We start from the raw sequence: 26,102 nt of genomic DNA, 5'->3' as shown, positions 1-26,102 counted from the left end.
ACCCTAGCCACCTATAACCTACCTCTGGCCTTCCCCTAATCCCAAGGCTCCCAACCCTGACCAGATTAGGACCTAATCCCAAGAATTAGTGTTAGATACATAACACAAAGTCTCCTAAGAACTATTTTCTTCAAAAAGATCCTTTCACTTAAATAGCATAGCTAGAATCCTCGTGTTAATGAGTGCTCTTTCACGATAATCCGTAACCAACTCTATATATATAATCTGTAACCAACTCTAGTTCATGTGGAACATACTAAGAACTTCTAACTAAACAAGTTTATCATCCGAAACAAAATTATCTCCAATCTCGAACATCTTTTGAATGTACTAACATGGAAGGATAAATCCTCACCTTGGTGGCAAATCCACTTCATATGCTATCTCACTAATTACCTTAGTAATTTAGTAATTTTTCAAGGCCTGCCAAACCAAGGAGAAAGAGCGTGGACTCTTTCAATTTTCAGAACACCTGCATTCTTTTAAGGTTCTTAGATCAAACTTTCTAGATAATCGCTTCTAACATACGTAAAACTTAGCTCTATTCCAAGTTGTGCCAAAACTATCCTTAACAAACTACAACATTTTCTTTTGCTCTTGCAAGACACTGTTTGCACCTTGACATTTTGAAAACCAATAGTCTATGGAGCTCTAGGTTGATATCTGTGCATAAGCATAAATGGAGTCGATTTCATGGTTGCATGATTTGCACAATAATATGCAAACTTTGCATGTGAAATATGATCTTCCCAATCAAATCCTCTTGAAGCATATCTTCAACCAAAGTGAAGACCAATCATACCTTTCAGGTGGAATGCACAAACACATCTTTACATGCAGAGGAATAAGTATATCTGCTGAACTCTTACAAATACCTAAGGGTGGTCATTTCCTACCAAGGATTTACCATGATGCAGACTGCTGTAGCCTGCCTTGATAAGAAGTATATGGCCACATTCCAAGCTCACTTTTCTGAACGATAAAGATTATTGTATGCAACAAACGGCTACCCATTTTTTCACCTAAAATTAATTAGAAATTTTTCACAGCCATAGAAAACCAGGCATTTTGAAATGGTACCTTAAACCCAGACCGCTGAACTGCAAATGATATAGCTTGAAACTGTGGATAATCCTTCAGTTTTGCAAGAACAAGTGGCCTTCCAATCTGTAAATTCTTGAGTTAGTAGCTTTAGATCTTTTTAAAAACAGAATATATATTTCCATTCCCACATATTTTCCTCTACAAAATGCTGCTTCATTCATCATCCAAGTATGTTCAAGACACAATACCATATGTGGAAGATGCATGAAGCTTGAAAAAGGACACTTGAAGAAGCAAGGAAAGCTAAAATAGCCTTGTTCAGTGCTCTCATAAAGCTCACCGTTCTGCCTACAAGAAAAGCCACCGTTGCTCCTAATGCAGCTCCAAGTGAATCTGCCAGAAACCCGATGGGAAGACCGAACAAATAACCACCACCAATCTGTACGTATATACACAAGAAATTCAGTAACCCTCAATTTAGCAATCGTTGATAAGGCCTCATGCTACATGCATGCAAAAGAAATAAATATGCCTCCGTGTGGGTGTTGATTCTTTCCCAAAAACCACGGGTCTTCATGCAATAGAGTTGGTACAGCAAGTACAACTCTCCATTCAGCCGGTACAACAAGTACAGTGACTGGTAATCATAATAAAATGATTAAATACCCTTGCCTTCAGTATTTCTTCGGAATGGAAGCCTCCAAAACAGTCCCCAACATCTGGTATTCTTCATGGGCAGCCTTCAAGAGAGAGAGAGAAAGAGAGTAGCCATCATTAGGGCAGCCTGTAACGGTGGTAGAGGCTAGTGTGCAGCAAGAGAGCCTCTCTTAATGAAGAGAAAGGGCTCCAATTTATAGATTTGGGCCTCCCATGAGCTAAAATGGCAAGAGAAGGCTATAATGACAAGTGGAGAGCCACACAATAGCTAGATAGACAAGTGTGAGACCACTTGTCTCACTTTGATCCACTTTCTGACAAGTGTGAGGCCACTTGTCTCACTTTGATCCACTTTCTTGCCACATGTCCCAATCTAAGAGATGGGTTCTCCCATACTCTTTACCTCTAAAAATATCCCAACTAGTAGACATTCTATCATAGGCACTTTGCTAACTCTTGGTATCTGCTCAATTCCAGATGTAATGACGTGAACAGAATTTCCATCGGAGTCAGGCCAAAAATAGCAACTCTCCTAAATTTTAGGAGTGTGGTTCTTTGTATTCTAAGATAATCCCCCATTCCCAAAGCTTGTACTTTCAAAATATTTAGACATCCTGGAGTCCACCACACCCCTTTCATACTGGCAAATGTCCAGGCTAGTGACAAAGACCAAAAGGGACCGAAACTTGCCAAAAGGAAGAGCTGCCCGAGAACTAAAAACCTAGAGAGGCAAGTGGGGGTATAGGGAGCAGGAAGGGAAAGAAGGATAAGGTGGGGAGGCGGAGCGGCCAATAGGCGAGGGAGAAGAGGAGCACGGGCGGCAACCAAAACAGAGAAAGGCGCTGGAGGGGCAAGGAGAGAGGGCGGGCGGGCGGGGGGCGGAAAAAAGGGGAAGGGGGGGGGCGCAGCCTGTGAGCCAGGGGGAAGGAGAGCCGGCAAGGGGTGGAAGGGGGCAGCACGCAGGCGAAGGGGATGAAGATGGCGATGATGGGCAGGAGGGGGGGAGGCACAACGTGCAGAGGGCGGGACACAGGTCGGGGGACCTCACAGCTCCCGTTTTTGTTTCACAGCTGCTTACTGTCTTCAATAGTGTTTCAAAAGTCTTCAAGTAGCGTGAACAACCTTCCACACACAAGTCCAAATCCTCCAAAGGACTTCAAGAACATGTTGGGTTTTATGCTGTGTATGCACCCAAAGGAGTGCTAGTGATCATCAGTAGATTACTGGGGCACTTTTTACTTCAGTTAGTGGAGGTTTTTTCCCCCAGTTTAGCTCAGTTTCACTTATATGCAGTTTATAAGTGTTTTGGTCCACCCGGCACATTTATGGCCGGACATGTGAACACTTATCTTTAGGGTCACTATCATGTGGCTATTGTTCTTCACTTTTTTATCATTGAAGCAATAGACTGAAGTCGTGTTCTCTCTGTGTGTTGGTTTCCACGCCTGTTTGTACCTTCTGTAAACCCTAACCCTAACACCCATTCCCTTCAATTGGTATCAGAGCATTGAAGCTTGCTCTGCCCTGCCCGTACACTGCCAGTGTTGCATTGAAGCTCTGCCCTGCTCTGCCCGTTACCTTTGATATCGCACAGCTCCGTACAGTGTACCTGCACCAGTCCGTACACACCTGCGCAGGGCAGTACTACTCCATACATCTCTGCTTCAATACAAGACTGCGCCGCCTTCAGCTACACCTCTGCACCTGCTGCCCGTACATCCAGTCTACGCCGCCTGCAAATCGTCACTTTCAGTTACTGTACCTGCCCGTACAGTCAAGCGCCGCCTTCAAGAGTTCTGTACCTGGTCGCCTTCAGTCGGGTACTGCAACAGGCGTCGCCTACAACTACTGTACCTGCCCGTACAGTAAGCGCCGCCTTCAAGAGTTCTGTACCTGGTCGCCTCAACGCTGCAGCACCCTGTACAGCTTCCGTACCTGTCAGAGCCGACCACAGTACTGTGTAGTACAAGTCGACTGTACCTGCACAGGGACTGCACCTGCAAAAGTACCACAAGCTACTCAGACAATCTGTGGTAAGCATCAAAAATTCAGTTTTTGGGCAATATTATTTTCTCTGTGAAAATATACAGGCACAACAGGCAGACTTTCTAGCAAAGAAGTCTACAGGTTTTTTGCACAGTTTGGGTGCAGCAAATTTGGGCATTTTTGGGACATTTTGGCATTGTGTACGCCATTTGCTGCTCTACTCAGTCATTGGTGCATTGACCTGCACATTCAGAGGATTGAGAGTGCAGGCATATTTGGGTGAACTGTATTCAGTGGAGTACAGTTATTATCAGGGTTTCTGCTATTGGGTTTTTTGGTAAACAGGCACAACATTGTGCGTAAGCATAATGGCATATCAACAGCAAAGTGATGTATTCACATATTTGTCTAAGGAAGACAAATTGGATGGCACCAACTACTCCTTGTGGAGTTTTATGCTGAAAAATGTGCTTGTGGCAAAAGGTCTTTGGGATTTTGTTAGTGGTGATGAACCACGTCCAGGTCCATTGGCTCCAGAGACTCCTCCCCAAGGGGGTGCTCGTGGACGAGGACAACAGGTACAGGCTCCAGGACAGCCATTGCCTGTTCAAAGAACAAATGCTCAAAAGACATGGGATGCCAGGGATGCACAAGCTTTGTCACTCATTGCATTGTCAGTACAGAGGTCCATTATACCTCATATTCGTTCAGCTGGCTCTTCACAGAATGCATGGGTGACTTTGGAGCAGATGTATGCTGCTCGTAATGAGGCTAGGATCTCATTTTTGAAAAGAGAGCTGGAAAATCAGAAAATGAATGAAGGAGATGATATGTCTAGCCACTTAAACAAGCTGCAGGATTTGAGAGAGCAACTCATCAATGTGGATGAGATTATTCCTGAGACACAGCTTGTGTCCACCATCTTGCACTCTTTGCCAAGATCTTACTTGGCTTTTCATACCTCTTTGAACCTCAGCATGAGGAATGCTGTTGAACCCCTCAAGTATCAGGAACTTGTTGCTCTCTTACTACAAGAGGAGCAAATGAGGAAGAATATGAATATGAACACAAATGCTGAACAAGCATTTACTACAGGTCAAAAGGGGAAAGGAAAAACTCAGCCAAAGAGTGCAAATCAAAACTCAGGTGATGGTGGTTCTTCACAGGATACCAAGAAAAGTGATGGACAGCCCAAGAAGAAGGGCAAATGTCATTACTGTAAGAAGCCAGGTCACTACATCACTGAATGTAGGAAGAGGATTGCCAAAGAGAAGGCAAAGGAAGCTGGGATGTCTGTTAATGATGCTTCTAAAGCTCCTCCAGAGACTGCTTCTTTTGTTGAGGACAGGGATTACTGTTTCTATACATGCAGCTATGATGCCTCTTGGTCTTCACAGGCACTCAGTTTGACAGAGCATGCATGTACTTGGTATTTTGATAGTGGTGCCTCAAAGCATATCACATCTCGCAGGGATTTGTTTAGTCATGTTGGCCCTGCCCCTGTTGGTAAAACTGTTCAGTGTGCCAACAATGCTTCATATCCAGTTCGTGGCATTGGGGAGATTCAGCTCACAGCCATTGATGGCTCCATTCTCCGCCTTACAGATGCCTTATATGTACCAGGGATAAAGAAGAATTTGTTGTCCATTTCTTCTTTAGCACATTGTGGTATGCAAGTCCACTTTGATGATGATAAATGCATGGTCAGAGACAAAGCTAATGCCTTGACCTTGATGCTTACTGGTACATTATGTCATGGACTTTATCAGTTGGATGCATTTCAGCCAGTGGATCAGTCTGCTTATCATGCATTCACTCTTACTCCAGCTATGGTTGATGAGGAGTTATGGCATGCTCGCATGGGGCATGTAAATTTTGGTAGTCTTATGCTTATGCAGCGACATAAAATGTTTACAGATCTACCTCTCATGGAGAAGCCTCCAGATCACATTTGTGAAGGATGTATTTTGGGAAAAATGCACAGGTTTTCCTTCCCACGTGATCAGGCTCTAAGAGCAACTGCAAAGTTGCAACTTATACACAGTGATCTTTGTGGTCCCATGCAGACGAAGACATTGGGTGGTTGCTTCTATTTTGCAACATTTATTGATGACTTCTCTCGTATATGCTACGTCTATCCTTTGACACAGAAATCATAGGTATATGATGCATTTTTGGCCTTTATAGCACTTGCTGAGACAGAGTCAGGATGTAAGGTGAAGACTCTCCGTTCTGACCGAGGGGGGGAATATACGTCACATATACTGAATTCCTTTCTTGGGAGTAGAGGTATAAAACATCAGTATACTACTCCTTACACTCCACAGCAGAATGGGGTTGCAGAAAGGAAGAATCGGTCACTCATGGAGACGGCCAGATGTATGCTAAAGGCAAAAAGGCTACCACATATCTTTTGGGTGGAAGCAGTAATGTGTGCTTGTCATATTTTGAATCGATGTCCCACAAAGGCATTGGTTTCTATTACTCCTTTTGAGGCTTGGCATGGCCGCAAGCCTTCTGTATCGCATTTTCGTATCTTTGGGTGTCTTGCATATGCACATATACCCAAAGAGTTGAGGAGGAAGCTGGATGATAAAGCCACAAAATGCATTTTTGTTGGGTATAGCCGTGAGAGCAAGGGCTACAGGTTATATGACCCACTATCCAGGAAGATATTCACTAGTCGGGATGTGATTTTTGATGAAAAATCAGAAATATCCATGGCTGGTTATGAGGCAAATCAGGCTGAAAATGATGTGTTTGAAGGTCTACTACCCATGGAGTTTCATTCCACAATTGGTGATCCAACTCATGAGGGTACAGGACAGCCAGCAAATGATGTAGGTGGTGCAGAAATTCAGCAGCCAAATGAGCCAGAAGCTGAACCAAATATGGGGCAGCAGGCACCACAGGTCAGACATATACCTAGATGGTATTTGAGGACATTACAGGACAGCCATTTAGAGGGTCCTCTTGCTGGTCGTACTCGTAGGGAGACAAGGACCAATGAGCATGCACACATCATGGATTTGAATCTGGTTATGGCAGCCAGTTTACAGGATGATGATGAGCCTGATTCATTTGTGGATGCACGAGATAATGTGCATTGGAACAAAGCCATGCAGGATGAGTTTGATTCTATTAAAAAGAATGAAACATGGGATTTGGTTGATCTGCCCAAAGGCAAGAAAGCAATTGGTACTAAATGGGTCTATAAGTTGAAAAGACATGGAGATGGATCCATTGACAGGTACAAAGCCCGTCTAGTTGCAAAGGGCTATGCACAGAAAAAGGGCATTGATTATGAGGAGACATTTGCTCCTACATCCCGTATGTCGACACTTAGGTGTGTCATTGCATTGGCTGCACATCGTGGTTGGGTTGTTCACCAGTTGGACATAAAGACTGCATTTCTACATGGGGACCTCGAGGAGAAAGTTTATGTATTTCAGCCCATGGGATTTGCAGAACATGGTCATGAGGGGAAAGTTTGCAGGCTGAAAAAGGCCTTGTATGGTTTGAAACAAGCTCCACGAGCTTGGTATGCAAAAATAGATGCTTTTCTACTCACTCAGGGATTTGTGAACAGTCCATCAGAAGCCACTCTGTATGTAAAGAAAGAAGAGACAGATCTGCTGGTCATCAGTCTTTATGTGGATGATCTCTTGCTCATGGGATCAAATGATGACAAAATTGCAGCTTTTAAGGAGATACTGCAACAGACATTTGACATGTCTGACTTGGGCCTTGTACATTACTATTTGGGCATACAGTTTGTGCAGGATAACAGAGGCATTGGGTTGTTGCAATCACGCTATGTTGCTAAACTTCTGGAGAAGTTTAAATTTCAGGATTGCAAGCCTATTAGTACTCCTATGGAGCCTGGGATGAAACTGTCACTACAAGATGACAGTGTTTCCTTTGATGCCACTACATATGCTCAGGCTGTTGGGTGCCTCATTTACTTGTGTAATACAAGGCCAGATATTCAGTATGCAGTCTCTCAGTTGAGCAGATTCATGCACAGCCCACGGTTGTCACATTGGCAAGCTGTGAAGCGTGTATTCCGTTATTTGCAGGGTACCTTGTCTCTTGGATTGCTTTATCCTGAGGGGGGTGACATGCAGTTACACGCTTACAGTGATTCATACTGGGGCACTTTTTACTTCAGTTAGTGGAGGTTTTTTCCCCCAGTTTAGCTCAGTTTCACTTATACGCAGTTTATAAGTGTTTTGGTCCACCCGGCACATTTATGGCCGGACATGTGAACACTTATCTTTAGGGTCATTATCATGTGGCTATTGTTCTTCACTTTTTTATCATTGAAGTAATAGACTGAAGTCGTGTTCTCTCTGTGTGTTGGTTTCCACGCCTGTTTGTACCTTCTGTAAAACCTAACCCTAACACCCATTCCCTTCAGAACACGTCGGCCAGATTCTGAAGATTCCTGGGCAGCTTTGTTCTTTGCTAACCAATCCCAAATCAGCTCCCAAATCTGTCCACAGGTGTTGGTGGGACAACAAATGACAGCTTCAAATGCCCCAGATCTGTGCACAAATCTTATACAGCCATCGAGCAGCTTCAAATGTGTCCAAATACAAGCGGAGTACAATAGCTTCAGCTTAGGGTTTCCATAAGCAAAACAAATCAGGGTTTTTGAACAATAGCTACTAATTAGGGTTTTTGTGCAATAGTACCTCACACAAGTGTTTTTGTATTGCAGCACCAAAATAGGGTTTCTCAACAGTAGTTGCAAATTAGGGTTTGGGCACAGCAGCACCTCTCCTTAGGCTTTTTATACAACAGCAAAAGTTGGTGTTTCTCAACACTAACTACAAATAAGGGTTTTTGTACTACTACTAAAATTAGGGTTTCTGTGCAGTAGCTGCAAATCAGGGTTTCTAAACAGCTTGAAAAGGCCAAAACTGTGAAGTCCCCAACTTGCCCAAGCAAAACCATGAAGAACGGGCCCTCATAACTACTGGGTTTCCCATACGTTGCCCATGTGCTCTACAATTATGGATACCATGTGTCTGGGCAGCCACTTGACAAGTGTCCCATTGTGTGTCAAAACATGACATTTAACAAGTGTCCCTCTCGTGTGTCCATGTAAGCATATCCTATTATTCAAGCTCTGGCATGACCACAATACCTAACCCCCCCTAACCCCCCACCCCCCCCCGAACTTAGAAAGAGTGAGGTTGTCTCATCATACATTTAGCTCTCATGACCATAAGAAACTCGAGAGAAGTTTTAATATTCGAGTACGTAACTGTCATATTAATTAAAGACTTAAAATTGAATGATACTTCATGGAGCAGAAAATTTGCAACATACCGTAAGAATTGATGCTGGAACAGCAAAAACAGTCAATGGTATGTAGGCTAGGGCCCTGCAAAATTGCATCACAAAATACATAAATTACCAACCCTCTTCTACGTCATAATTAGTGTAAAATTCCTATGAAGACAAGTACACTTTGTCTTAGATAGCGCTGAGTGCACACTAAACAAGTTAGAATTGGCTGCTTTTTTCAAAGCGACTCTTGCTCTCTTTACTAAACACAAATCTGGAAAAAAAAAGCCACTGACATGATCCAAGCAATGGAAGAATTAGCCAAACCTTCTAGAAAGTTGCATAGAAGGATAGTAAGCATGTTAATGTCAAGTTCTCACGAACTACTTTTTCAAGCTACAAACATCAGGAAGTGATATGAACATGATCTACATTTTTAAAAGACACCTTTGCTAAGATGAGAAAAAAAGAAAAAGGTTAACCTTCAACATATCAGCATCAACAACCTACACAAATTCACATTTGCTAAGACAAACGTGTTGCAAAATTGAAAATGGGTTCAGATGTTTTTCCAAAAATCCAAGCATAGAAACTTACAATGCGACAGGCCCCCATGGTCCAAGATTTATATGAATCCAGATTAAAAATCCATTCAACATCTGTGATGTCCAAGAAAATACAATCTTAGTGTGCAAAAACAGTATGGAAAACAAGCTGGAAAAATGAGGAAAATAAACTTTTGGGTGGTCAAGAGGTAGCAAAATGACTTTTTCTTCATGCCTTTAATCAATGAATCCACAAGTCCAAGCTGCCAAGTCTTGACGACGCATAAAATGAAATACTTAATGGGCCTATTCGAAGGTCATTTTGACATTTTCAATTTTTCTAGGAGTACAAAAGCAAGTACTAATTCAAAAGGTCAAATGAAAACAGCAACCAAGTGTTTTCCAACCAACCAAGCGAGTAGGAGAGATCTCCCTATCAGAGGGCAGCGGAAAGATGTAGAGACAAAGGACAAAAACGCTGAAGCTCCAAGAGAGAGATGAGAGAAAACAGCAAAACGCTGATGCACTAATCCTCAAGACAAGAGTGGATACAACTAGCCCGTAGGCAGAGGGCTGAAGGTGCTCACTAGAGGCATCAAGAATGATGAAAAGTGAGGAAGAGGGCAGCATACATATACACTCCTATATTGTCATGTGCACAGTGTGTATCTACCGTGTGCTACACGCACACAAAACTAGCTTCGAAGTTTGGGGAAGCTTGGAGCTAGGCAGGCTGATTGGTGAGCTGAGTTAGGGATAGACTAACGGGCAGGCACCCAAGTATGGACGGGCGGGCGCCCAAGTGTGGACGCCCGATGACCGGCCAAGAGCCTATAAAAGGGTGGCCAAGGTTAGTCATTAGTTCATAGAGTCTTGCGTGTCTTTGTGAGAGCTCTATGGTCAGGAGCCTAGATTTAGTGCAGAAGTGCACCTTCTTCATGCAGCCGAGGCCGGCAGCAGTCTCGAGGCCCGCGAGGGTAGCTTCGTGGCGGTATGGGACGTCATGAAGTAGAGATTGGTCGGTACGTCCATCTAGTTAGCTCAGCTCGTGGCTCGGTGGGGACAGCCAAGTCTTGTGGGCTTGCCCATGGCTGTCAAGGTTGGGAGGTGAGTCAAGCCTGCACCCCCTTCACGTTTGTTTGGTTTGTTTGTAGGTTTCGAGTCTTGTACCAAGAGCATTCCACAAGGAGATCCTATGGGGTTTTGACAGTGGTATCAGAGCAAGCCTCGAGAACGAGCAAATTATCCACATCAAAACCGTTGTATATTGCAATAGCTCTAATAGAGGAGCTTGGATGCCTAGGTCATGTGGTTGCCATGGAAAAAGAGAAGGGATACACGAATGCAATAGGAGAGCTAATCTGATATGAAAAAAGGAGAGGGAAGAATATAAGATCCAAAACATGCGAAAGTAAATGAGCTAACAGTGACCATAGCTTTCATACGAATTAACAAACTAACAATATAAAGTTTGGTCCAAGGAAATTTGTATTTCTTTATTAATAATAAATCCTTATAAAGAATATATGAAATATATATAAATAGCAAAAGTTCCATTACAATGCTTGTTTTGAGCCTTAGAAAAGGGTTTTTAAGAAAAAAAAACCATGCTTTGCTTTCTAAGTGTTTTTTTTTTAAGAAAACAGAATATTTATTTATTTATTTATTTTATTTTATTTATTTTATTTATTTATTTATTTTAAAAAAACACAAAAGCAAAAGCTAAGTTAGTTTTTGGGGAAGCCTATATATTCCCCTTAAGCGGGCTTCTTGCCACACATCTCTCAATTCTCTAGCACTCTTATTTGTGCAAGATTAACCTTTTCTCTCACCTTGCCCTCTTCAAGATGTCAACCCAAGAATCCGAGTTGGAGCCCGTTCTCGAACGTGAAGACCTGCCATGCCGGCTACGGAAGCCACCGATGCTGATCTTTTCGACGATTTTGTTTCAAAATTAGACTTCCAAGAGTTTAAAGTTGCTCTCAAAGCTTCTTCCTCAGAACGTCAAGCACAAATCGTCGTGCAAATGCAGGCTTTACAGAACTCCATCTCTTTGTTGACCACTACTCTATCTACTCTTTCAGGTATGGATACTTTGGCATCTGCTTTAGGCCCCAATATTACTCCGGAACAGTTTGGGAGCGAGCAAAAGCAACGTACCAAAGAGATAGTGGACACTTAGCTACATAAGTGGCAAGTCCATTTTCAGTTTCATCCATATGACGATGGCAAAAAGATCCAATTAGCAACAAGTTTCCTCTCAGGCAAAGCTTTGCTTTGGTGGAAAGAACTCAACCCTAAACCAACGACTTGGGCACAGTTCGAAGAAGTCTTCAAAAAAGAATTCCTCAAGAAAGAGGATGACTATGATGTTGTTGCCTGGTTTACTACTTTGACCATGACCTCGAAGAACCTCACTTATGAGGTCTATCTCCAGAAATTTAGGGACTTGTACATGAAAGCTATGAAGATGGATTCCATAACTCTTTTGGGTTTCTTTGTAACCGGTTTACCCGACTCATACCGGTCAAGGAAGCACCTATCTTAGCATTACCCGATCCTAGTCGGCCTTATGTTCTTGAAATTGATGCCAGTGACTATGCCATTGAGACTGCTCTATTTCAAGATGGTAGACCTGTTGCTTTTGAAAGTAAAAAGCTAGACGACACTCAATTTCGTTGGCCAACCCTTATGAAAGAGCTTTATGCTGTGATTCACGCTCTCAAGGTTTGGAGACATTATTTATATGGCTCCAAGTTTGTGATCTTGACTGAGCATCAGTCAATCAAGTATGTGTGTGATGCAGATGATTTGAAAGGCAGGAAAGCTCGATGGGTTGAATTGATGCAAGATTTTGATTTTGAGATTCTATTTGGGTTGTGGTAGATTGCTTGACAAAAATGGCTAGATTTTTACCAACCCGGAAAACCATTACAGCTACGCAATTAGCAAGGCAGTTTATCGAGCAATTGTTTAGACTGTACGGGTTAGTTTACAAGTGATTTTTGGAAACTTGTTTTTAAGAAGTTGGAAACAACTTTGAATTTGAGTTCCTCAGATCATCCTCAATCTGATGGCCAGACTAAAAGAAGTTGGAAACAACTTTGAATTTGAGTTCCTCAGATCATCCTCAATCTCATGGCCAGACTAAAAGAGTTTATCAATTTTGGAGGATATGCTTCGAGCATATGTCTTCAAAAGACAGAGTTCATGGGAGGATTATCTTCCTATGTTAGATTTTGCATATAACAGTACTAAGCATACGAGTACAGGTTTTAGTCCTTTCATGCTTATGTATGGTTTTCAACCTAGATCACCTGTTTGAGTGGGATTCTCAGGACTTCAGCATAATGCAGCACGTAATTTTTTGCAAGATATGCAAAAAATGTTACAAGTTGCGAAGGAATCTATTAGAAGTGCTCAAGACTGAGACAGATTTTATTCTAATAGACATCGTTCACCCAGAGAGTTCTCTCAAGAAACGACGGTGTATTTACGAGTTCCGAAAGATTCCGAGACTTTACGGACAGGTCGATCTCCGAAATTATCCCCTAGATACTCTGGACCATTTCGTATCACACGACCGATTGGTTCAGTCGCATATGAATTGGATTTGCCTTCTGATGTGAAAGTTCATCCTGTATTTCATGTCAGTAGACTTAAGGAAGTACTGGGTGGAACAGACCACTTAGTTACTCCTCAAGAAATCATAGATGTCGAGGATATGACATTTGTTCCACACAAACCTGGAAAGATTCTTAGATTTCATGAAAGAAGATTGCCTAATACACTTATCACGGAATACAAGATCAAGTGGAAGGATCCTGTTCAAGAGGACGCTACATGGAAGACATTGACTACTCTTCATAGAGATTACTCTGGCTTTTTAGTGAGCTCTTAGAGGAAGGGAAGTATGTCATGTGCACAGTGTGTATCTACCGTGTGCTACACGCACACAAGACTAGCTTCGAAGTTTGGGGAAGCTTGGAGCTAGGCAAGCTGATTGGCGAGCTGAGTTAGGGATAGACTAACGGGCGGGCACCCAAGTATGGACGGGCGGGCACCCAAGTGTGGATGCCCGATGACCGGCCAAGAGCCTATAAAAGGGTGGCCAAGGTTAGTCATTAGTTCATAGAGTCTCGCGTGTCTTTGTGAGATCTCTATGGTCAGGAGCCTGGATCTAGTGCAGACGTGCACCTGCTTCATGCAGCCGAGGCCGACAACAGTCTCGAGGCCTGCGAAGGTAGCTTCATGGCGGTATGGGACGTCACGATGTAGAGATTGGTCGGTACGTCCATCTAGTTAGCTCAGCTCGTGGCTAAGTGTGGGGACAGCCAAGTCTTGTGGGCTTGCCCACGGTTGTCAAGGTTGGGAGGGGGAGGTGAGTCAGGCCTGCACCCCCTTCACGTTTGTTTGGTTTGTTTGCAGGTTTCGAGTGTTGTACCAAGAGCGTTCCACGAGGAGATCCTATGGGGTTTTGAGATATATAAGCTGGGGCTGCTCCACGAATTGAAAATAGATAAAATATCCATAAAAAGGGTGGGCAACCCACATCAAAGGCCCATAAAATAGAGGGGAAATATGGGGAATGCCAAAGCATGGAAATGGCCCCCGTACACACCAGAAAAGCCACCAACAGGAGATGATATATTCTAACACCCCCTCTCAGGTCATGGGGGTGGCCCAAGACCCAAGAAGCTGCCGTGAAAGCAGATAGCTAACTGAGATAATCCTTTGGTGAATAAGTCTGCAACGTTGTCCTCGATAGAACAATATTCAAGGATAATGTCTCTCTCCAGGATCCCCTCCCGCACAAAGTGGTACTGGATCTCTATATGCTTGGTCTGCGGGTGCATGAAATACCGGATTCTTAGCTATAGCCAAGCAGCTCTGTTTGTCGCATGAGATAAGGGTAGACTGCTACTGTTGAAAACCGATCTCTTCAAGTAGCCGCCACAACCAAATCACTTCACAAGCAGCCGAACAAGCCACCTGATACTCCGCCTCAGTCGATGAAAATGCTACAATGGCTGCTTTTACTCATCCATAAAATTGCTCCAAACCCAAAAGTGAAGCAATACCTATTAGCAGTCATCTCCTGTTTGTACATTACATCCTAGGGCCTCTGTTGTGGGTGTGCCCGCCCAGTTAGGTGTATCTTCATTTTTTCCTATTCTTTCCATGTATTTTTCCCATTTTTCTAGGTCGTGGGGAGGCTATCTGCTGCTGGCCGATTGGATGTGCTACTGTCGGCTGCTTACCGATTTGGCCGACTGAGTGGTCACCTGGCCGACTGTGTCAGTGCTAGTCGACTGCCTTTTTCTGGTCATGAGCATTCAGGGCTATTGTCGGCCTGTTTTGGGCCGGCCGACCAACAGCCCAAGGTTATATATATACGTGGCCCTTCCCCCCACACTTTGTATCGTTCCGGGATTTTCTAGTGTATATAGTAGAGTATATACAGCTTCTCTCTCTCTCTCTTTTCTGCGTTTTGCTCTCTACAACAATTGTCTTCATTTCCGCTGTGCATTCTGACATGGTATCAGAGCCCCACGTGGCTTGAAGCTTGGAGACAGTGGGACCTTGAGGGTTTGCTGATTTGTGGTGCTGACTGGAGAATTCTTGTGCTGTTCGGGAGTTGGAAATCAGGTAGAAGGCGGCCATCACCGTTGGACAGCCACCTTGCATACTATTTGCAGCCTCTTCTTCATTTTTTTTCCCACCCACCCTCCCTTCACGAGACCTTGTGAACCCTTGAGATGGCAGACTTTCCTGAGATGGCTGGGAAGCACGTGAAGATCCCTACTCTCCTCGCATTCCCGGTGGATCGACAGTTGGACGGCATATGGAAGGTAATGATGGAGTCTATCTTGGAGTCTTATGACTTGGCTGATTTCATTGTGGTTGGTGTTCCATGGCTGGAGTTGGAGGACGGGGAGCTTTTACCCTCTACTCGGAAAGAATGGGAGGCTCAGGCACAATTGTGGGATCGTGTCAATGCCCGTGTGCGTTCTTTCATCTTCCTTAATTGCACACCACAAGTGATTAATCATATAAAGCATATGACGCTGGCTAAAGGGATTTGGCAGCATTTGGCTTCTCTGTAGAATAGGGCATCACCCATGAAGCAGATCTCCTTGGAAGTGCAGATGCGGGTGATGAATCCTGCAAAGTCTTCGATGACGTGGGAGCACATCAACAAGTTGCAGGCTCTTCAGTAGGAGGTTCTTCAGGCTGGGAAGGAGATATCTTCAGAGGACATGGCCATCACTTTGTTGTCTCATTTGCCCTCTCAGTACTCAGTATTTTACTCCTCTTTGATCACCAGTGGGAGGCTCAGCACCATCACATGGGAGGAGCTTGTGCTTATGGTCTTGGACCAGGAAGAGCGTTTTACGAACCCTCCACAGGGCGGAGGTTCTGAGGCCTTGACTGGCCAATGGTCAAAAGGCCGTAAAAACAACAATAAGGGCAAAGGGAAGTCTTCATCGGAGAAGTCTTCTGAGAAGAAGCCCAACTCAGGCCGTGACAGATTGAAGGCCGAGCGGACCTGTAACGATTGTGGCGAGAAAGGCCACTATTGGCGAAAATGTCCTAAGCGGAGTACCTCGAAGAGTGCTGATTCTTCAGCTTCAGCTGCAAAGACTCTAGCCTTTGAGCACTTGGAGATTTTGGACACAGATGCTTCATCTTCTTCGAGTGAGGAGGCAATTGGTTTCACTGCCAGGGATACTCGGGAATGGATTCTTGATAGTGGTGCTTCCAGGCACATGACTCCTTCCCGAGAGTTTTTACAGGATCTTAAACAACAGTCAGGTCGCATTTTCATTGGCGGCAATTCCACTATACCGATTCACAACGAGGGCAGGATGGAGATCGTTCCAGATGGCAAAGGAGGGAAGCATTTCTCTCGTGTTACAAGACTGGCTTCCGGGTGGAGTTTGAGAAGCATTCTGTTGCTCTACGGGACAGAGAAACAGGCCAGGTTGTATGGGAAGGCAGAGTGGAGAACGGTGTCTACAAACTCTCAACACACTCCTCTCTGATAGGCACTCAGATCGATGACTAATGGCACTTCCGTTTTGGCCACTTGAATGTGGATGCGCTATGGCGGGCTTTTCAAGACCAGATGGTGGATGGCTTGCCAGACATTGGTAGCAAGCAAGGACATTGTAGTTCTTGCATTCATGGTAAGCAACACAAGGAATCTTTTCCGAAGCAAGCTTCTAGGCGGGCTTCGAAACCTTTGAAGTTGGTACACACTAACTTGTGTGGACCTATGCAGACCTCATCCTTGCGAGGTTCTTTGTACTTTATGCTACTTGTTGATGATTGTAGCAGATTCACATGGGTTTATTTCCTTTCCTAGCAGAACCAAGATTTTGCTCGGTTCAAGGAGTGGCATGTTATGGTGGAGAAAGAGTCTAGATTGCAGATAAAGACTCTTCGAGCTGACAAAGGAGGAGAGTTCTCTTCTAATGCGTTTGTGCAATTCTGTGCAAAACATGGCATCAAGCGGGAGCTGGCAAATACAGGTTCACCTTCAGAAAATGGAGTGGTTGAGCGTAACTTGTAAGAACCAAATTGTGGTGGAGATGGTGAGGACGATGCTGTAGCATCGTGATCTTCCTCGTCCACTTTGGGGAGAGGCTGTGGCTATGGCTGTCCATATCCTCAACCGATCTCCGACGACTTTAGTACCAAAGATGACTCCATTTGAGGCTTATTTTGGCAGGAAACCAGATGTCTCCCATTTTTGTATGTTTGGGAGTGATGCCTATGTTCACATTCCAAAGAAGCAAAGGGGGAAGCTTGACTCGAAGTCCCAGAAGCTTGTATTTGTGGGATATAACTCTCTTTCCAAAGGATACAGGTTGTATGACCCAGAGCAGAACGAGGTTGTTGTCAGCAGAGATGTTGTCTTTGACGAGCATGTTCCAGCTTCCACTGTTGATGAGCCGCCACTTCTTGGAGACCCAAATGAGTCTGAGGATGATTCCCAGTCTATTGTTCCAGCTAGACAGCCTTAGTTAGTTGTTGAGGTTGAGCCCGAGGCTGGAGATGAGCCCCAGCAACAACAGGAGGCTCCGCATTCTGTTTGAATACCAAGGTGAGACACCCTTCGGGAGTCGGGTGTTACGGAGCTTCCCTCCGAGTGGGCCACAGAGGACGGACCTCGAAGATTGCAGAGTTCATGACAAAAGCCATTCAACGGAGCTCTTACAAGTAAACTATGCTTTGATGTCTCGTATCATGCGGGACAAAGAGCCCACTTTCGTGAAGAAAGCTCTTTCTCAGGATACTTGGAGGAAAGCCATGCAAGTGGAACTGGATGCCATAGAGAAGAATAATCTGATGGATCGGTGGACAAGCACAAAGCCAAACTTGTGGCTAAGGGTTATGCTCAGCGGCCTAGCATAGACTATAAGGATACCTTAGCACCAACAGCAAGGATGACCACGATTCGAACCGTTCTTGCCCTTGCCTCTTCTCAGCGGTGACCCGTATATCAAATGGATGTAAAATCCGCGTTCCTTAATGGTGACTTGCAAGAGGAGGTGTTTATGTTGAGCAGCCTCCAAGCTTTGAGGTTGCAGGGTCAAAGGGGATGGTTTATAGGTTGCGAGGGCTTGGAATCAGAAGATTGATTCCTTCTTTCTACGGCCTAGATTTCAGAGATCAGTTGCAGATCCTAACTTGTATCTCTTTCGATAACGCGGTTTGGTCACCTTGATTATCCTTTATGTGGATGATCTCATTCTCACTGGCGGTCATGTGGAGCACATAGCAATGACTAAGGCTGCCTTGTCAAAGGAGTTTGAGATGACCGACTTAGGCTTACTCCACTTCTTCTTGGGATTGGAGATTTGGTAGACCCAAAGGGGGTTCTTTGTCTCTCAGCAGCGGTATGTTCATGAGTTGCTTGAGGCCTTCGGATGGAGAATTGCAAGCTTATCACATCACCAATGGACCCGAACACGAAGCTTACAATGAATGATCCTTGCGAGGAGGTTGATGCCTCTCTGTATCAAAAGCTCGTTGATTTGGTTGTTGAACACCAGATTGGACTTGAGTTTTCTTGTGGGGCTATTGAGCTCGTTCATGCATACAGACGCCTTTGAGGACTCATTCGTACACATGGGATCTTGCGGTATCTACAGGGTATGAAGGATCTTGGACTCTTCTATGACACTGGAGGGGAAACAAAGGACCGAGTCCGAAGGCTGGAGTGACTCAGATTGGGGAGGAGATCCAGACACGAGGAGATCTACATCGGGCTATGGTTTTACCCTCGGCTCAGGAGCTATTTCATGGAGCAGTAAGAGGCAGCCAACTATTGCCTTGTCATCTACAAAGGCAAAGTACCGGGCTGCTTGTGGTGCTGCTTGCGTGGTTGTGTGGTTGCGGAGGTTGCTTGGCGAGATTGGGTTTCCACAGAAGGAGCCCATGGTCGTCCAATGCGATGACCAGAGTTGTATCACTATTGCTCGAAACCCAGTCTTCCATGCCTGGACCAAGCACATAGAGATACAATATCACTTTGTTCGTGAGAAGATTTTGGCTGGTAACATCTTGCTTGTTTATTGTTCAACGGAGGACAATGCGGCGGACCTCTTCACGAAGTCTCTACCTTAGGCTATGCTCCGGCAGCACTCCAACTCACTGGGGTTGGTTCCACATCCAGGAGCTGAGAGGTGGAGTTAGCAATCATCTCCTATCTGTACATTACACACTAGGGCCTCTGTTGTGGGTGTGCCCGTCGAGTTAGGTGTATCTCCATTTTCCCTTATTCTTTCCATGTATTTTTCCCATTTTTCTAGGCCGTGTGGGGGCTATCAACTGTTGTTAGCCGACTCAATGTGCTACTGTAGGCTATTTACAGATCTGGCCGACTGAGTGATAACCTGATCAACTGTACCAGTGCTCGCCGGCTACCTTTTTCTGATCGTGAGCATTCAAGGTTGCTGTCCCGACCAGCAACCCAAGGCCATACATATACGTGGCCTTGCCTCCCACACTTTGTATCATTCCAGGATTTTCTAGTGTATATAGCAGAGTATATACAGCCTCTCTCTCTCTCTCTCTCTCTCTCTCTCTCTCTCTCTCTCTCTCTCTCTCTCTCTCTCTCTCTCTCAGCAGCAGCAAGACATGGATACCGCCCACACCAGAGGTACACTGATTCATCGTGCGATTGAGCTTGGGTGGTCCAGACGCCCACGACTACGGAGGAGGGCATCCCAGCATAGACGGAGCTTGCAGCGGCAGATTCGGATTATTCTTGCGAGGCATGCGGGACACCCAGTCAGGGTGCTGACCACAGAGGATATTGAGGAGATCCGCCAGCGTCCGATGCGGCACATATTATGAGATGGAGGCACCTCCATAGTGTACCCCTCCGTCCCACATGATATTGTATCCCCTCACTATATTCCACTCACCTCCATAGCGTACCCCCCCCTCACTTTATTCACACCCTATAAGGGTTTCTGTTTACCTTCCAGTTCCAGTTTCATTTTCTAGGTGCCAGTAGTATCATCTTTATTTTTCATTTTCTGGGTTTTTTTATCCAGACATTCTATCAGATCCACCATGATGTAACTTTTGGTCTCATAGGTCATTATGGCCTATTGAAGACGTTAATACAACATTTCATTTCATTTCTCTCTCTCTCTCTCTCACTTTTCTGCATTTTGCTCTCTACAGCAATTGTCTTCATTTCCGCTATGCATTCTGACAATACCTTGTAGATCATCGTTGGAAATCCACATTTCTAGCGTAGTCGGAGTCGCTCTAACCATGTTAAGTGGCCCTCTCTCCATAGAAAATGCCAAAACCCTTGATACCTTTCAAGTACCGCAACACGCGAAGTGTTGCTTGCGAATGCGTGTCCAAAGGTGCATGCACAAAACCTCTGAGAGTTCCCACCACAAATGCACAGTCAAGCTGTGTGTTGAGCAACCAAATCAAGGAACCAACCAATTTCCTGTACACAAGTGTATCTGCACATTGGATCGGATCCAGAAGAGGAGACTTTGATGCCGGGATCCATGGGGGAAGGGATGGGCTTACAATCTGACATCCTAAAAGCCTCTAGCACCTCTGTAACATACCGCTACTGAGAAATGAATATGCCATCTGAGCGCTTGAAAATCTCCAATCCAAGAAAGAAGTGAAGCAACCCAAGATCTGTCATCTCGAATTCCTGATTGAGGACAACCTTTGTCTGACCAATGTGTGCTACATGACTGCCCGTGATGATCAAGTCTTCCACGTAGAGAATGATAAGAGTATACAACCCTTTCTCGGGATAAATGTACAGATTTGGATCAGCCACCGACCCCTTGAAGCCCTTCTGTAGAAAGAAAGCATCAATCTTCTCATACCAACTTGTTTCAAACCATATAAGGCCGTTTTCAGCCTGTAGACCATACCTTAAGAGCCACAAACCTGAACTCTCAGAGGCTGTTCCACATAAACTTCCTCCTTTAGCACCCCATTCAAGGATGCCAACTCGACATATCCAGCTGAAAGATGGGCCAATGAGAGTGTGCATTAAGAGCAAGAATTGTCCATATGGTCGCCATCCGAGCATCGATGCAACGATATCATCAAAATCCATGCCAACTTTTTTAAAATAGCCTTTGGCCACAAGCCTGGCCTTGTGCTTATCCACAACCCCATCCGATTTGTACTTGGTCTTATTGACCCACTTGACACCAATCACCTTCCACTAGGTAATCTCCCAAGTCTAATTCTCCTCAATAGAGTCAAGCTCCGCTTCCATGGCCTTCTTCCAAGTCGGCTTGGAAAGCGCCTCCCCAGTATGAGTAGGTTCCGAGTCCTCCTTGATGCGTGACAACAGTAGCAACTGCCTCCACCCAAAGCTTTTGCGGAAGACTCCGATGTTCCAACATTATCCGAGCCATCTCAATCACCGTTCGGTTCTTCCGCTCCACCACACCGTTCTCTGAAGGAGTACTTGTGTTAGCAAACTCCCATTGAATGCCATATGGCATGGCTTACAATACTAGTTAAACTGGTGAGAAGTAAACTCGCCTCCTTTGTTAGCTCGTAATGTCAAGACAGAGTGTCTCGACTGTTTCTCCACAAGGTTCTCCATGTTTGGAATCTGTCGAAAGTTTCATCTTTGGATTTGAGAAAATAGGCCCATGTATATCTACAAAAATCATCAACCAAAAGTAAAACATGACTCGCAGAACCAAGAGACGGAGTGCGCATGAACCAACTCCAAAGGTGCCATAGCTCGCCGTGTAGCCTTCTTTGGAAAGGCCTCCCAATGTTGTTTTCCTTTGAGACAAGAGTGACAAGGACCCTCACGCATGTCAACATCTGGCCATCCATCCACCACCAACCTTCCGCAAGGCGTCCGAATGAAGATATCCAAATCTAGCATGCCAAAGATTGTCTGTATGGGTACCTGTATGAGAATAAAGAGCCGTGAGTTTGTAGAGGCCATGGCCCTCAAAGGATCTTGTCAATGAGAGGGTCCCGAATGATCACAGACTCCAAAGTCCTCCATAAATTCCACCTTAGTGCCCAATTTGCAAATCTCATATACAAAAAGGAGATGAAATCCTTCCTTAGTTCTGGATTGCTCGCTGAAACACCCCCCCCCCCCCCCCCCCCGCGCTCGAGCTGCCTTCACCGTTCCCCGCCTGCTCGCACCCCCCCTCCCCGCCCTTGTGACTTCGCCTCTCCCCGCCTGCTCGCACCCCCCCTCCGCACCCTTGTGCTTCTCGCGTCCCCCGCTCTCCCTTTCGCGCCCATCGGCCCCTACCCGCCTACCCCCGTCTCCTTCACGCCCCCCGCTCCCCCCTTCCTCCGCGTCCCGCCCCCCTGCCTGCCCCCGCCCTCCCCCACCTTTCACGCTTTCCCCGCCCCCCCCCTTTCGTTCCCCGCTGCCCCCCCCCCCTTTTCTCCGCCTCTGCCTTCCGCCCCTCCCCCTCTGTCTTCCGCCCCTCCCCCTCTTCCCCTCCCCGCTCCGCTTTTTCGTGCAGCTTGGTTCTTGCAGGACCCTCTGTTTTTCGCTTCGCCCTCGACTCAGCTTCAGACTCTGATGGAGGTTCCTCCCCCCCACCTCAGAGGGACTCTTCCGTAGCCCCCTCGCCCGCCCTTGAGGATACCCCCATTAGGCTTTCTCTTTCGCCAGAAGAGGAAGCGAGCCTCGCCGCAAAGGTGGAACGTCTCCAGGCACATTCCACCATCTGTCGTATAGTTGGCCTCGCTCCAGCAGAGGGGAGATCCGGGATCTTCTCCAGGCCCGCCTTCTTGCAGATGTGGGCAAGATCCTAGACGTTCAGTTACTCGACCGCGGACACTACCAGATTGAGTTCGAGACAGCCCAGAGCGTGGCCCAGGTCCTAGCCATGAGTCCCCTTAACATCAGGGGCACTCGGGCCTTCTTCAGACATTGGCAGCATGGTTTCGATCCAACAGCGGCCGAGCAGGGAGAGTGCCTATTCCATGTCACAGTTTGCTTTCCTGGACTTCGCCACCAGTACCTTCCGCTCCTTTCTAGGATAGGATCATTGGTGGGCTCGATGCTTGAGACTGGCCCCACAGCAGCTTCAGTGGTGGCTAGAGCAGCTGGCCTACCTTCGGTCAGAGTTTTTGTTCCTGACATCTCCTCCCTTCCGAAGGTCATTCAGTTACCTAGGATAGGGGGGGATGGATCGATCAGAGAGTGGAGTTTTGGGGGCTCCCAAACCAATGTTTCATATGCAGGCAGGTCGGCCACCTGGCCAAGGCCTGCCCTCGCAGGAGACCCCGACCTTCACCGCAGCAGCAGACCCCCGATGGCCCGCCCACAGATGCGGCTCCGCAAGCAGCCTCCGGGACACCTGCTCATCCCACAGAGACCTCGGATTGGCAGCCTGGACAGGGGCGCCGTAGAGGGAGACAGCCACAGCAGCATGCCGAGAGACCGACGCTGAGTCACTTCAGAGGGGGGCTGATTATGAGGGATGACATTTAGGAGGCATTCACTGAGGAGTGCTTCACGCCTTTCGAGCCAGCGGTTCCACGGTGGATGGGAGCCTTTACACAGTTCGAGATCCTGATTGCTGTCAGAGCCTACATTGAGGATGGTAGATGCCTCTACTATGAGATACAGGATGAGGGCAGACTTCAGAGAGTGGAGGCGGAGTCGCCTTTGGTTGCAGAGTGCATCTTTCAGAGGATACGGGTAGTGGCCGCCGCTTCTCGGAAGTGGCATATTGATCCAGACCCTGCAGATGAGGACTCTGATTGGCGCATATGGGCATATGTTGCACGCCCCTTGGCCCCGCTCCAGTGGGTCCTTGGCGAGTACGAGTGGCATGATCCTTATGCGTCCCCCGAGGCCACAGAGATCACCTTTTTCCAGTACACTGTTCGGTTGGGGAGGCATATTTTGACTACGAGGAGGATGGTCTCTCCAGCTGCATCGGAGCATTGGCGGCTACAGGGACTCTCACAGGAGTTCCTGGAGGATTTTTGGACCAAGCTCTGGGCTAGCCGACAGGCACGCAAGATCTCGGCTTTCCAGTGGGTGGCTGGTTGCCCACACGGGCTCTGCAGCAGTGGGCACCTGGCTTGTCTACAGTGGCCTTCCGCCGGCCTGCGTCCGATGCGGCCACCCATTGGAGACACAGAGACATTGCCTATGGGACTCTCCACAGGCGCAGCAGATTTGGCTGAGGATGCTGCGCATTTTGGCCCCCCTCTCTCCAAAGGGCATGTATACGTGGGGAGCCGCTGCTTGGTCGACTTCGTCAGGGCCTGCTCTAGGATACGAGACGGAGCAGGACAACCAGGCCATCAGATTCATTAGGGGCCAGCCTCGCCTTGTTCCTTCACCGGATTTCTCGTCCGCCGGCTGGACACAAGAGAGGGATTTACAATGGGAGCTCCTCAACAACCTCACCATATGGTTCACCTAGAGAGCCCGTTGTTTCAGGGCCTTTGAGGGGAGACTGGAGCCACCAACAGAGACTGTTCGGGCTATCTGGCAGGAGTTGATTCACACCCTGCGAGGACAGTATGACCGCATCCGGGGCGACTCGGATCGAGCGATCTTGCGGCGCCAGGCCTTCCACACCACTTGGCGCAGCGGCCCTTTCTATACTCTACACGCGGGTACCTCCCGTTGGCACTACAGGCCACCTGTTTGGATTTTTCCCCCTCCTATTGTATGATATAGCCTCTTTTTTTTGTACTTTTTTTTGCACCTAGGGAGAGTCTCCCTAGCTGCCTTGATTGGATCTCTGCTCTGCCTTCTTATGAGCAGGAGAGGGTTTTGTAGCCCAGTCGGCGTTTTTTTATAACTAATGAAAGGATCTTTTCTAGGGGGGGGGGAAAAAAAAGAAAGGAGATGAAATCCTAAATCTGGCACATATAACACTCTCGAGGTGTACTTCCCTCCATTGCCATCCAGAATGAGGGGCATTCCAATCACCAAGAATGGGGACAATAGAGTTATCTCCAATGGCAACTCTGTCGTGGCGTTGTTGCAATTCATCAAGCCAATCCTTGCGATAAGTGGGACTGCTGTGTTGTGTGGCACTGCTATCCAAAATCCATCGAGGAGAGTGGGACCAAGAAGGAAGAGCCTGCTCAACCACTCGAGGGGGAGTCTCGGACTCGAGATCAATCAGGGTGACGAAAGCTGACTCCTCCACAACTTTGGCTAATGAGGTTGCCCCTTTGTCCCTCGACTTCCCTTCCAAATTTCTCATGCAATTCTGGCACTCTCGTCATCAGTGTCCCTGTTTGGAGCAAAAATCAAAAGCCTTCTAGTTGCCAGAAGAATTAGAAGTTGAAGACCCCTTCCGCTATGCATCCTTCAAGTCCTTAGAGTCCTTAGGGAGGTGCCCCACCTTTGCCTTTGTTGGGCTGCCCCCTTCTCTGTCCAATGAAAACATGGTTTACCTTTCTTTGAAGAAGAATCCCCGAATCTTCTCTCCTGGTCAAGGACCATAGACACTAGCTCATCCCAAGTAATCGTTTCCGTCCGACCTGATGTAAGAAGTGAAGAATAGAAGCTCTCATATTTTTGGGGCAACTCAGCAAGTAGCTGGATGGCCATATCCTCACTGCAAATCTCCTTCCCGCACCCTGAAATCTCAGATTGCAATGACTCCAGTTTGTTGATGTGTGATCCCACATGGAAGTAGATTCAGTGGGTGAAAGCTTCAACATTTAAAGCTCTAGGAAAACTCTCTTTATGGGTGTCTACCGGTCGTAGATGTCAAAGAGCCTCTTCCAAGCAACATGTGAATGGGTATCCCGTTTGATGTGAGCAATGACTGAGGGTTGAGAGCTCAGAAGAATGAATGACTGAGCAAGGGCATTAAGCCGATCCCATAGAGCAGCTTCGTGCGTAAGGGCATCCCTTGTATCCTCGTCCTCTAAAGGGCATCCCCATAAGGGAAGTAGATTCAGTGGGTGAAAGGTTCTACATTTAAAGCTCTAGGGAAACTCTTCATGGGTGTCTTCCAGTCGTAGATGTCGGAGAGTCTCCTCCAAGCAACATGTGCATGTGTATCCCGTTTGATGTGAGCAATGACCAAGGGT

General features: G+C 46.4%; 1 protein-coding gene across 2 annotated transcripts in view; it reads right to left on the bottom strand.

The window, feature by feature from the left end:
- Positions 1-26,102, bottom strand: part of LOC147604691 (uncharacterized) — a 116,735-nt gene that overhangs the window by 60,202 nt on the left and 30,431 nt on the right. For both annotated transcript variants that reach the window (XM_086794810.1, XM_086794811.1), the window contains exons 2-5: positions 9,580-9,641; positions 9,025-9,079; positions 1,385-1,483; positions 1,081-1,167 (exon numbers count right to left, since the gene is read on the bottom strand). In XM_086794810.1, the coding sequence (XP_086650936.1) occupies positions 1,081-1,167; positions 1,385-1,483; positions 9,025-9,079; positions 9,580-9,641 (303 nt within the window). The remainder of the gene's footprint in view (positions 1-1,080; positions 1,168-1,384; positions 1,484-9,024; positions 9,080-9,579; positions 9,642-26,102) is intronic.

This window comes from Cibotium barometz, chromosome 61 (assembly GCF_041138505.1).
Source record: "Cibotium barometz isolate CiBa-2024 chromosome 61, ASM4113850v1, whole genome shotgun sequence".
NCBI lineage: Eukaryota > Viridiplantae > Streptophyta > Polypodiopsida > Cyatheales > Cibotiaceae > Cibotium > Cibotium barometz.
Note: the sequence above shows the minus strand (reverse complement) of the source record. Positions and strands in the feature narration are given on the sequence as shown.